Source organism: Lissotriton vulgaris, unplaced genomic scaffold (genome assembly GCF_964263255.1).
Source record: "Lissotriton vulgaris unplaced genomic scaffold, aLisVul1.2 SCAFFOLD_2399, whole genome shotgun sequence".
NCBI lineage: Eukaryota > Metazoa > Chordata > Amphibia > Caudata > Salamandridae > Lissotriton > Lissotriton vulgaris.
In genome coordinates, this window is record NW_028251340.1 from 89066 (window position 1) to 101902 (window position 12837).

Sequence of the window (12837 nt, forward strand, 5' to 3'; positions counted from 1 at the left end):
ACCAACGCTCCCTGCCCAGGACCACCATGAGCCTAGAGCCGCCCCTGCCTCAGCCCTCCATAGAACTAATGTAGTTTGTTTAGTGAGTGGGTAGGCTTAGCAGCAGTAGCATTCAGTCAGTAGCAGAACAAAATATGATGCAACAAACGTACAATTTTGTGTTAGTATGCACAAAGTTAAGCATGTCTCCTCCTTGTGATCTATGCATTTTGCTGGCAAAAATAAAAAAGAAATGCCTACTTACAGATAATTGATTACCCCATTCTTGAATCGGTGGTGTTGTTCAGGTTTTACTGCCTCTGTGTTACTTAGTAATCTGCAATCAGAATGTTTATGGAACATTTGATTTGTTTTCTCCAAGTATATACAGTCAGTGAATCATGCAAGGCAGTAGTCATTTGGTAGATCAATGTTTGTTTCTTTTAATGTTGTAGCAGTGGTTTTTGAAATGCTTGCTGTCTATGTTTCACAGCACTCAATGTTTTTCTCTTTCTTTATTATTTCTTACATGAACCACAGAACCCAGGGGCAAGCAGAAGGCTGGGACCGAGTCAGCGGGTGAACCACAGGCACAGAGCTCCTCTACCGAGAATCCTGCTGCTGTCCCCAGTAAGTCCAACAGTGCTTTCTTTTGGAACAATGACATTTCCCTAACTTTATAACGGAGCTTTTTTTTCCAACTGATAATGACATTTCCTTCCTAAATAAATTTTGACAAATGCTTTTTTGATTTTCATTATGTTTTCAAAATGTTGGGTATCTGTCCCTGCCTTTCTGTTCCTTCAAAGAGCCTCTGCTATGACTCTCTGTGCTACTACTAGTATTAGACTGTCTGTAGGTAAGCTTGCCCTGTTGCCCACTCTTTAGTTAAGGTATTAATCTTTTCAAAAAATCTGTGATAGAATAGCTGTAGGCACAGGGTCCACTCCTGTCTTATGCTTTTTCCTCTGTAATGTCTCTTCTTTGCCAATTGACACCAACCAAGTATGCATCCAGATGTTGGTCTAGTATTTTGTAAACGTTAGTATACCACTACTACTCTTGCGGGTATTCTTCTATGCAGTCACATACATAACTATGTATGCACCAGAAAATTGGATGTTGGTGATAGGCAGGTTGGACCTTACTTACACCTCAGTCACAGAACTCTGAGGAACCCACAATTCACTGAACGACAACCTATATGGGCTCAGTCATTGGTCAATTATTCAATTATCCCACTCCTGAACCCCAATACCAAGATGTCCAATGCTTTTATTACACAATCCATAACCTAAGTAACCCCCTTTTGCTCACTCACTCGTGTAAGTCTACAAGACAAAAGACACTGAAAATATACTTCCGAGTCAATGTGGTACTTCAAAAGCTTTATTTTGTTAGAAGTAACTAAGTAAGTAACATCAATGTTTTTAAGTTGTTCCGTGAAATACGTCAAGGCCCACCAGAAAAAATCCAGAGTTAAAAAAGGCTGAATAAAGTAATCTACATTTGTACAGCTACCAGTGCACGATAGGGAAATGTGGAAAATGTCGGAGACCCCTCACCATTGAACGTATACTGGTTACATATGCCTCTTTTTGGTAAGCTCTGGAAATCTCTGCTTCGTAGAAGGAAATCTGCTCATCTGCCGAAAAATAATGACAAAAGTGGTGCACGTTAGTGTGAGAAGCTGGCCTGATATGTAGTGTTTCCAATTCTGGAACCACTGGGTATCAGTCCAAACAAGCCCCAAAGATGTCTGGTTGTAAGTCAACCTTGTTAGACAAGCTATCCTAGAGGTAGCATGGACTAAGCAGCCTTAAAGGCTTAACTTAAGAGGTCGTGTTAAGCGAGCTGTTTTACCACATACAATCCTGTAATCAAATGAAAGGACACCACACAAGTATATATTATAAAAATATATGTATTTATTTCTAAATTACTCCCCAGTACTCTTTATGAGGAAAGGGGCACAAGCGTTAAATCAAAAGCACAGTATAACATACAAAGTTGCACAATTATGGATGAGGGCGGGTGGCCACTCAAACCATATACTAAAAAAATGGTATAAGAGATACCAATCGAACAGTGGTTAGGCTTAGGGCCTAGAGATTCGCTGGGAGCAGTCAGGACTAGCAATGCTGAAGTCGGGAGTAGCCCACAGGAGACGGGTGCAGCACGGAAAGTGCGGCTCGCACCAATGCAATGTCAATGGTGCGTAAAAGTTAAATAAAGTGAGTTAAAAGATACTTCCGCTGAACCTAGAGGAACAAAACTTTAGACACAGACCCTAGAGGTGTGTACCAGTGTAGGAACACCGGCGTTGCAATGTTACCTCACCCACAGGCCGTGGGTGCACAGGGTCGAAGTGGCGTCGGGTTTTGACACGCAGGCTCTTGGTGCTTGAAGCTGTTGCAGCTGCAGGCGATGTGAAGCAGAAGTGTCCGGTGCGATCCAAGGGTGGATCGAAGTAGAAAAGTACCTGAAAGCAGAGGGGACAGAGTCTGGGTCACTCAGCAGTGACCAGGGTGGAACCAGGACGGAACCAGGCAATGTCGGGCGCAATCAGGTGGTTGTCGATAGGCTTCTCTCCGCTGTCACGTGGGCTCTGGGGCATCTGCGACGTCCAGGAGAAGGTTACGATCTGTCTCACGTAGGCTCTCGCCGTCAGCACCGTCGGCTTCAAGATTGCAGCAAACAGCACTTGGCAAAAGCAATCCACGCGGAACCGGGAGATTGCTTATCACTCGAACCAGGAGGGTCAGAGTGGGGGCTCCTTTTCACAGAAGCTGGTGCAGATCTGGAGCAACCAGAAAAGCAAGTCGTATTTCAGTTTTCGTTGGCACAGGGGCCACAAGCCAGCTGGCAAGTGACCGGGCCAACGCGTCGAGCCGCCACAAGCAGAAGGGCCCCACGCAGCACTCGTCGAGTGTGGAGGGGGTAGCTTTGGTGCAAGTGTAGCTCGGGGTGGGGGCTTCTCAAACCCCGGTGCACAGCTTCGAGGATCACTCGTGAGCTGCACGGTCAGCGTCTCGTGGCCTTTTCAAGATGGCGTGCTCCACGCTTCCGGTCGCCTCCACTGGTCTCAGCTCTGCAGGGACTGTGGATCGGGCAGGGAGAAGGCAGGCAAGCTTGATCTCGTCGATCTCTGTCGCTCGAGTTCCGGCGGGAACTGCAACAAAGCAAGGGTCGAGGGCTGGATGGTGCCTGTTTGCACAGGGTGGTCACTCCTTGACCACAAGGGAGATTCTTCAGTCTTCTGCGTTGAGTAGAAAGTCGAAGGGTCCAGAATTCATTTCTTATGTTTCTTCAGGATGATCTGAGTTGCATTGGCACTGCTCCCACTCTTATTCCAATCTGAGGGGTGGATCTCCTGCTAGGTCCCTCCCCTATGGGTGGGACCAGGAAGGGGGGTGGTTACACCCCCTTTCCTTTGTCCAGGTCTCACTGGAGCTGGGGCTGGGCTGCCCCAGAACCGGTTTGACTGGATTATGCAAGGGGAAGCCTTGTGCTCCCCAGGCACTGTCTGGTTTCTTTCAAACCTCCCTACTACAATCCACTATCTCCTGTCTGGGGTGGTGTGATACCTCCCTGTGACAGGAAATCCTTTGTGCAGGCCTCCTCTGCTGAGTTTCGGTCAGCAGCAGGAGGTCAGACATGTGTCTGTGGCAGAAGCATCCATTTTGTGGATCTGAGGCTCTTTTAAAAATCAACCGCGTTTTAGCAAAAGTAACATGTCGTCCCCTCTAGAGGGGTGGAATGCTACCCCCGTCGACAGGACTGGCGAGGGGGTAGTATTCCAATTCGTATGACACCTTACACGACATGTTTTGATAAAGCCAAACCAAAGTTGACATATAACCGCAAGGATTATAATGCACTTAATAGTATATGGTTTGGCATTATCCCGGAACAGCTAAGGGAATTGGTCCCGACAGCTGCAGACAGGCTCAGCTCATGCTAGAGCACCATCTCACATTAAACCACGCACTTTGCCTTCAGGATTGTTAAGGCCTGCCATAGGAGTGGCTCACAGGTTTATAAGTGTCCAGATAGGTTTAGATATAGGCATACTATATCTAAGCAAGGGGTGATTACACCACCTGGCCCCAGCTGAGTGATCAGCCAGTTGTGTCAATTTTAGATAGCCAGCCAGGGGTGGCAAAAGGTATGCTGCAGCCCCTGGTAGGCCTTGGATGCACCTATGCCCTGGGCACCTATAGTGCTCTGTACAGGGGCTGATAAGGTGACCCGAGCCAATCTAGTTATGCACCTAGGGTACATGGAATCCATTTTACAGAGAGAGCAGATAGCCTGGGGCCCTGATTAGCAGGGAACCAGGCCAACTAAGTCGAAAACCAGCTAAACACAAGGCAAAAAATCTGGGCTAACCATAGTCAGGTAGCCACCTTCCTACACAACCCCCCCCCCCCCCCAAACGAAAGAAGATAAGGCTATCCTTGGCCAGGTAAGCCTATATTGCCTGAGTGGCCATATAAGGAAGTACCTGCACTAGCATGGGTACCCCCTGTCTCATGGTCCACTAAGCAGTCCCTCACCCTAGGGGTATTAGAGGGTCTCCACCATAGGGAATCACTACCTTGGGTGTGTTTATGCAAAGTTAAAGGCTGGTTTGGATATGGAGTATTGAAGTGAGGCTCCACTAATTTTGGGCTCAACTTCCTCCAATTATCTTCCACCATGTGTGCCTTTCTTTCTTCAACTGAGTTGCACTGAGCTCTCAGGGTCAACCTCTGGCTACCTTAAGCTGGAGGCTGGGTCCCTCTGTGTGGCTTGCTGGAGGGACAGTTCAGGTTTGGGCCCTTTGGGTCCCAGGTTTGGCTGTGCCCAACAGAATCCATCTGTGGGAGGTCCCTAACTGTTTTTAAGGGGGCTCCCTCAGGAGTTTTTAATGTTTTCACCTTACTAGGGCTACTAGTTTTGGTGCCCCTAATCTGTTGATGGGGGTGCTTTATTTGACAGGGGGCCCTCTGGGTCTTACTGTCCTTCTTGTCCTCTGCAGCCCTGGGCTGACTAAGGCAAGGTAGAGAGGGGCAGGTTACCTGCTCCAGACTGGATCCCACCTGAGAAGGGTCCACTGCCATCAGAGGCTCTGTCAGGCCAGGCCTAACAACCTCTGGGGCAGTTCCTTCATCAGGGGTAAGATCAGTTCCCTGAGGAGGCTGATCCTGTCCTACTGTGTGGTGAGGGGGAGATTTCTCTTCCTCCTCCATGCTCTCAGTTTGGGTGGAGTGATCCATCATTTCAGGCTTCACAACACACATATCTGTTTGAGTTTGGGCTGTTGCCATCACAGCCCCACCAACCTTTTCAGGAGGAGACTCAGTTTGGGTTTCTGCTGTTATCATAACAGCTTTGCTATTCTGCTTTGGAAGAGCTTCTGTTAAAGATGGGGCAGAGAGTTGCTCAGCCCTACCAACCTTTTCAGGAAGGACATCTTGGGTTGGGGCTGTAGCTATTACAGCCCCACTAACCTTTCCATTGGAGTTTACCATTCTAGAATGGATTTCCTGTTCAACCTCAGCCCAGGCTGAGATTTCTAAATCATTACCCAGTAGACAGTCTACAGGCAAGTTTGGTGACACTGCCACTCTCTTTGGGCCAATGACACCTCCCCAGCTGAGACTTACTACTGCCATGGGATGATTTGTTTGGATGCCATCAATGTTTGTTACCTGGTATGTGGCACCAGGTAAAAGTTGCTTAGAGGGGACTATGCAGTCAGCCACCATGGTGATGCTAGCCCCTGTGTCTCTAAAGGCTTCAACTTTCAAACCATTGATGATGGGTTCTTGTCTATATTTGCTCAAGGTATTTGGGCAAACAGAGAAGTTGGCAAACCCCATGCCAGTCTCATAAACAAGATCATTTGGGGATGGGGACCTGGATAGGCCAGGGTCCCCCTGGGCTCCAAAAGTAAACCCACCCAGATTCCTGGGTGTGCTCCCACTTCCTGGGGGATTACTGCTGACAGTAACAGGAGGTGTTGGAGCTGGCTTTGGAGGTATGTTTTCTTTATTGCCATTCTTGGGACAACAGCTGTCTGTTTTGTAATGCCCAACCTGTTTACAGGCATGACAATAAGGCTTTTTCTCAGTTGATGAAGTGTCTTGGGACCCACCCCCCTTCTTGGAGTTTTGGGGCCCTGGGGAAGGGTTTTCTTTACTTTTATCCCCACCCTTATCTTGAGGCTTGGTAGACTCCTTCTTCTGGTTATTGTCCTGATTCTTAGGCCTAATCCTGGTTCTGCCCCACTTATCTGCCCTCTTTCCCAATTCTTGGGCAGAGGTCAAATCTGAGTCCACCAGGTGCTGGTGTAAGATCTGGTTCTGACAATTACTTAGGATCTGCTCCCTCATAATCAAATTATACAATCCTGTGAAGTCATGTACTTTGCTGCCATTTAGCCAACCCTCCAGAGCCTTAGTTGCACAATCAACAAAATCAGTCCAGTCCTGAGTCTGTGTCTTCTGGGTATCTCTGAACTTTAACCTGTACTGTTCAGTGGTTAAGCCAAACCCATCTATTAGGACACTCTTCAGGACTTTGTAATTGCTGGCATCCTCATGTCTGACAGTGAGGAGCCTATCTCTCCCTTTCTCTGAAAAGGAGTACCATACGATTGCTGCCCACTGTTCCTCAGGAACCTGCTGTACCATGCAGGCTCTCTCCAGAGCAGTCATCCATTTGTGGATGTCATCCCCTTCCTGATAGGGGGGCACAATCTTTGTCAGGTTTCTACTATCATAGGACCTGGGTTTCTCTTTAGGAACTTTGCTGCCACCAGTGGCATCTAAGCCACACAATTTTCTTTCTCTTGCTAAAGCAAGTTTAGCTTGAGCCAAGGCTACCTCTTCCCTCTCTATCTGGAGTTGGACAGCCCTCATTCTGGCCCTATGCTCTTTCCTCTGGGAGGGAGTCATCCCTCTTTGAGATTCTCTTGAGGCACTAGAAAGATGAGAATCCCCTGATTGAGATCTCACCCTCCTGTTACCTGGGAGAATTTGGTTATGAGATCTGGAGTGGTGCTGGCCCTCTCCATTCCCATGTAGGTCTAGGTTGGCCTGGTTAAGCCTGGCAACCTGTACCTGGGTCACCCTCTGATCCTGATCTTCAGGCTCTTCTACATCTGAGCCTTCCTCTTCCTCCTCCTCTTCTTCTTCATCTGGAAGATCCTCATTCTCAGGGGAGTGTATCCCTTCACCTGATTCTAAGGGAGCCTGACTCACCTTATCTAAGTCATCCTTTTCTAGGAGAGCTACTAGGGAAGGAATGGTAGGGCCTCTGCCCTTTTTTAGCCTCCTGGCTGTGCACAAGGCACTCAGGTCTTTGTGGCTAAGGTTGTCATATCTGGATGTTGTCCCTATAGGATCAACTACTACAGGAGCAGAGCCTGAGGCTCTACCTGTATCAGACATGACTGCTAGTGAGGTGTAAGTGATGCACTTACCTACACTGAGTGTTTTCCTACTGTACCTTGCTAGTGAGTTGTAGTCAGGGTGTGCTAATCCCTTTTATCTACAACTACTAAGTTCAGTAGAACTTAATATGCTAAGCTTTTGATTTATATGTACCTAAGGTACTTGATGTGATCTTTCAATTTGATGTAAAGATTGCAATGGTAAAACAAACAGCAAGCTCAAATCCGCACCGCTGCACACCAATGTGAGAAGTTGGCCTGATATGTAGTGTTTCCAATTCTGGAACCACTGGGTATCAGTCCAAACAAGCCCCAAAGATGTCTGGTTGTAAGTCAACCTTGTTAGACAAGCTATCCTAGAGGTAGCATGGACTAAGCAGCCTTAAAGGCTTAACTTAAGAGGTCGTGTTAAGCGAGCTGTTTTACCACATACAATCCTGTAATCAAATGAAAGGACACCACACAAGTATATATTATAAAAATATATGTATTTATTTCTAAATTACTCCCCAGTACTCTTTATGAGGAAAGGGGCACAAGCGTTAAATCAAAAGCACAGTATAACATACAAAGTTGCACAATTATGGATGAGGGCGGGTGGCCACTCAAACCATATACTAAAAAAATGGTATAAGAGATACCAATCGAACAGTGGTTAGGCCTAGGGCCTAGAGATTCGCTGGGAGCAGTCAGGACTAGCAATGCTGAAGTCGGGAGTAGCCCACAGGAGACGGGTGCAGCACGGAAAGTGCGGCTCGCACCAATGCAATGTCAATGGTGCGTAAAAGTTAAATAAAGTGAGTTAAAAGATACTTCCGCTGAACCTAGAGGAACAAAACTTTAGACACAGACCCTAGAGGTGTGTACCAGTGTAGGAACACCGGCGTTGCAATGTTACCTCACCCACAGGCCGTGGGTGCACAGGGTCGAAGTGGCGTCGGGTTTTGACACGCAGGCTCTTGGTGCTTGAAGCTGTTGCAGCTGCAGGCGATGTGAAGCAGAAGTGTCCGGTGCGATCCAAGGGTGGATCGAAGTAGAAAAGTACCTGAAAGCAGAGGGGACAGAGTCTGGGTCACTCAGCAGTGACCAGGGTGGAACCAGGACGGAACCAGGCAATGTCGGGCGCAATCAGGTGGTTGTTGATAGGCTTCTCTCCGCTGTCACGTGGGCTCTGGGGCATCTGCGACGTCCAGGAGCAGGTCACGATCTGTCCCACGTAGGCTCTCGCCGTCAGCACCGTCGGCTTCAAGATTGCAGCAAACAGCACTTGGCAAAAGCAATCCACGCGGAACCGGGAGATTGCATATCACTCAAACCAGGAGGGTCAGAGTGGGGGCTCCTTTTCACAGGAGCTGGTTCAGATCTGGAGCAACCAGAAAAGCAAGTCGTATTTCAGTTTTCGTTGGCACAGGGGCCACAAGCCAGCTGGCAAGTGACCGGGCCAACGCGTCGAGCCGCCACAAGCAGAAGGGCCCCATGCAGCACTTGTCGAGTGTGGAGGGGGTAGCTTTGGTGCAAGTGTAGCTCGGGGTGGGGGCTTCTCAAACCCCGGTGCACAGCTTCGAGGATCACTCGTGGGCTGCACGGTCAGCGTCTCGTGGCCTTTTCAAGATGGCGTGCCCCACGCTTCCGGTCGCCTCCACTGGTCTCAGCTCTGCAGGGACTGTGGATCGGGCAGGGAGAAGGCAGGCAAGCTTGATCTCGTCGATCTCTGTCTCGTCGATCTCTGTCTCCCGGCGGGAACTGCAACAAAGCAAGGGTCGAGGGCTGGATGGTGCCTGTTTGCACAGGGTGGTCACTCCTTGACCACAAGGGAGATTCTTCAGTCTTCTGCGTTGAGTAGAAAGTCGAAGGGTCCAGAATTCGTTTCTTATGTTTCTTCAGGATGATCTGAGTTGCATTGGCACTGCTCCCACTCTTATTCCAATCTGAGGGGTGGATCTCCTGCTAGGTCCCTCCCCTATGGGTGGGACCAGGAAGGGGGGTGGTTACACCCCCTTTCCTTTGTCCAGGTCTCACTGGAGCTGGGGCTGGGCTGCCCCAGAACCGGTTTGACTGGATTATGCAAAGGGAAGCCTTGTGCTCCCCAGGCACTGTCTGGTTTCTTTCAAACCTCCCTACTACAATCCACTATCTCCTGTCTGGGGTGGTGTGACACCTCCCTGTGACAGGAAATCCTTTGTGCAGGCCTCCTCTGCTGAGTTTCGGTCAGCAGCAGGAGGTCAGACATGTGTCTGTGGCAGAAGCATCCATTTTGTGGATCTGAGGCTCTTTTAAAAATCAACGCGTTTTAGCAAAAGTAACATGTCGTCCCCTCTAGAGGGGTGGAATGCTACCCCCGTCGCCAGGACTGGTGAGGGGGTAGTATTCCAATTCGTATGACACCTTACACGACATGTTTTGATAAAGCCAAACCAAAGTTGACATATAATCGCGAGGATTATAATGCACTTAATAGTATATGGTTTGGCATTATCCCGGAACAGCTAAGGGAATTGGTCCCGACAGCTGCAGACAGGCTCAGCTCATGCTAGAGCACCATCTCACATTAAACCACGCACTCTGCCTTCAGGGTTGTTAAGGCCTGCCATAGGAGTGGCTCACAGGTTTATAAGTGTCCAGATAGGTTTAGATATAGGCATACTATATCTAAGCAAGGGGTGATTACACCACCTGGCCCCAGCTGAGTGATCAGCCAGTTGTGTCAATTTTAGATAGCCAGCCAGGGGTGGCAAAAGGTATGCTGCAGCCCCTGGTAGGCCTTGGATGCACCTATGCCCTGGGCACCTATAGTGCTCTGTACAGGGGCTGATAAGGTGACCCAAGCCAATCTAGTTATGCACCTAGGGTACATGGAATCCATTTTCCAGAGAGAGCAGATAGCCTGGGGCCCTGATTAGCAGGGAACCAGGCCAACTAAGTCGAAAACCAGCTAAACACAAGGCAAAAAATCTGGGGTAACCATAGTCAGGTAGCCACCTTCCTACAGTTAGACAGTATGAAATACATTTATGCAAGTTTTTTGCAGTCATGCTAAAAAAAAGGTGTAACCTGTAAGCAAACTCGATTCCACAATCCACATACAAAAAGTAAATACGGGCCTTTTTATTTTCCAAACTCTTCAGGTGTATGCATTGAACAATCATGTGGCCTCAAAGGCGTCTTCTCGTACTGCGCAACAAGCTGCGAGGTAGCATGCACAAAACTGTAGACATTGATGTACAAAGGTTACATGGTTCAGTCTAAATTTCCAAGGACTAGAGTAGCAGTAGAGATGAGATGAGCTTGGGTACCATACCATAACAAATGAATGCTAATATGTGTAGTGACTCTGCAGTACTATGCAATGTGGACTACTACTGATTACGTTGTACTTAACTGTTTTGCAGAACTCCATTCTTGGTGAACAAGTACAATGGGGGCTATGCATCCATCTAAAAAGGTGTACTTATTTTTATAGGTGCAGAACCGGTACCATCCACCAGTGCCGACGGGGACAGCGGCGCAGCGTCAGCAGAGGCGATCCCAGAGGGGACAGGACCAGAGGCACCTACACCAGCAGCAGTGGGGGAGGAGCCAACAACGGTGGGCGATGGTAAGTTACATTCAATAGTGATCCGCATTACTTGGTGGGAGGGGAAAACTTCCTCACTGTACTCTGAGATTTATAATGAACTTGAAGTTCTACTGGACAATATATGACGCCACCTTTATTTGTCATTACCATGCTTAGCATTACCACCGGCGAGAATTGATAAAATAACAGGCCTCTTCTATCTGACTACAACTCAGCTGTGAAAGGTTGGTGGCAGACTAAAAGTCTTATCCACAACATGACCGCGATGGATTAACACTAAGGAGATTGATTTTAAGTATGATGAAAGGAGCAAGGAAAAAGCACCAATCATCTAATATAGAAGGATACTTTGGAATCAGCAATGCAGGTGGCTGATAGCAGTCGGATGCATGGGTTGTTGTGGAAGCATGGAAAAGGGAAAACACAGCTGCCTGCGTGGGTGGGAGACACACCCAATATCGGTGGGTAGTGGATAGTCTCAGCAGCGGTGTTTTGGTCAAACCCAAAGGCAAGGGAAGGAGGGGACGACTGGATGCATGGGTCGTTGCTGGTGAAACACAAACCACCTAAGGTTTGTTGCGCGATATAAAGAATGATAGTCTCTACTAGACATTTACTACTAGCTGGCCCCTGTTAATTAATGTTAGTTTGAGACTGTCACTGTTCCCGGAAGCAGAGTATATGATATAAAACGAGATATGAAAAAGACAGGTGTTCGTATGTGTGTGACCGTTGAAGTACACCCATGCTACTAGGGCAGGCATATTGCCGTGCCAAAAAGTCCAACAAATTAATTATATAGGCCGTAGAATGTTCAAGATAGATACAACACCATTTTTTATACTCAGCTTGCTTGCTAGTGCTACTGTGCCACTATGTGTTGAATAAATTTTGTGTTCTTGATTTGCTGGGATTTTGGATTACAACAATTCTGTCTCTTTCTTTATAGTTACTCCTTCAAAACCAACAAGAAAGGAGTTGGCAGTCCGGGCCCGGCAGCGGAAACTGCAGGCCATCATTGAGGCCTACCGCCGGCTGGTGGCTCAGGCCGAGAAGGAGAAGGAGGCGGCGGCAGCAGCTGCTGCCTCTTCCAATGCCCCGGCCCCCAAGCCTGCAGGAGTACGTCACCGTGGTCAGGCAGCCGCCCGCCACCAGATTTTTTCATCATCGGTCACCCCCCCACAACATGCATGCCAATGTAGGTGCCGTCAATTTCAAAAAAATATTCTCCTCCGGGTAGCGATGCTTGAGGATGAAATAGAGGAGCGGGTGAAGCTCATTGTGGACAAACACTTGAAAGCCCTCCGGCTTTGAGATGGACCCTGTTTGTTTGCCCCTTTTTCAATCCTTTTGTTGGTGGGTGGGAATTGGGTGTTGGGGTTTACATTGAACTTGGAAATTTTGTTGGGTTAGGGGAGGGTAGGGACAGCTGTGGGGTAAGATTTAATATATATTTTATTTTTGTATCATCTTTCTTTATATTAAGGTAAAATAAATGAGACACCAAGTTATGTTCAAAAGAAAACATTTGAAGTTCATTTGTGTTTGTTGGGGGGGTGGAGGGGGGACTGTTTCACCAAATAATGTACGTTGTGCAACATCGCAAGGTTTAATTGGCCATGCAGGTCAGCGGACAGTGCTTTCGAATAAAAAAATATATTGGCCACATCTTTAACATGCAGACAGATAGATGCGGTAAACCCTCACCGAGTTATATTTGTAGTATTAGAAGAACTACCAGTCTGTCTTGCGTTATACCTCACAGCAAACTTATCTTAACTGTGATTGCTGATGATGATTGATGATGAAGTGTGGCACTGCAAGGGCTGCATTTGTTACC

The 12837-nt window shown here is 47.9% G+C and overlaps 1 protein-coding gene across 1 annotated transcript in view; it reads left to right on the top strand.

Moving 5' to 3' along the window:
• LOC147662943 (uncharacterized) overlaps window positions 1-12311 on the top strand; it is a gene marked incomplete at its 5' end in the record, with an annotated part of 72107 nt that extends 59796 nt beyond the window's left edge. The window contains 2 exons of the mRNA XM_086950778.1: window positions 10881-11015; window positions 11947-12311. Of these exons, the coding sequence (XP_086806904.1) occupies window positions 10881-11015; window positions 11947-12311 (500 nt within the window). The remainder of the gene's footprint in view (window positions 1-10880; window positions 11016-11946) is intronic.
• Between the last annotated feature and the right edge of the window lie 526 nt (window positions 12312-12837).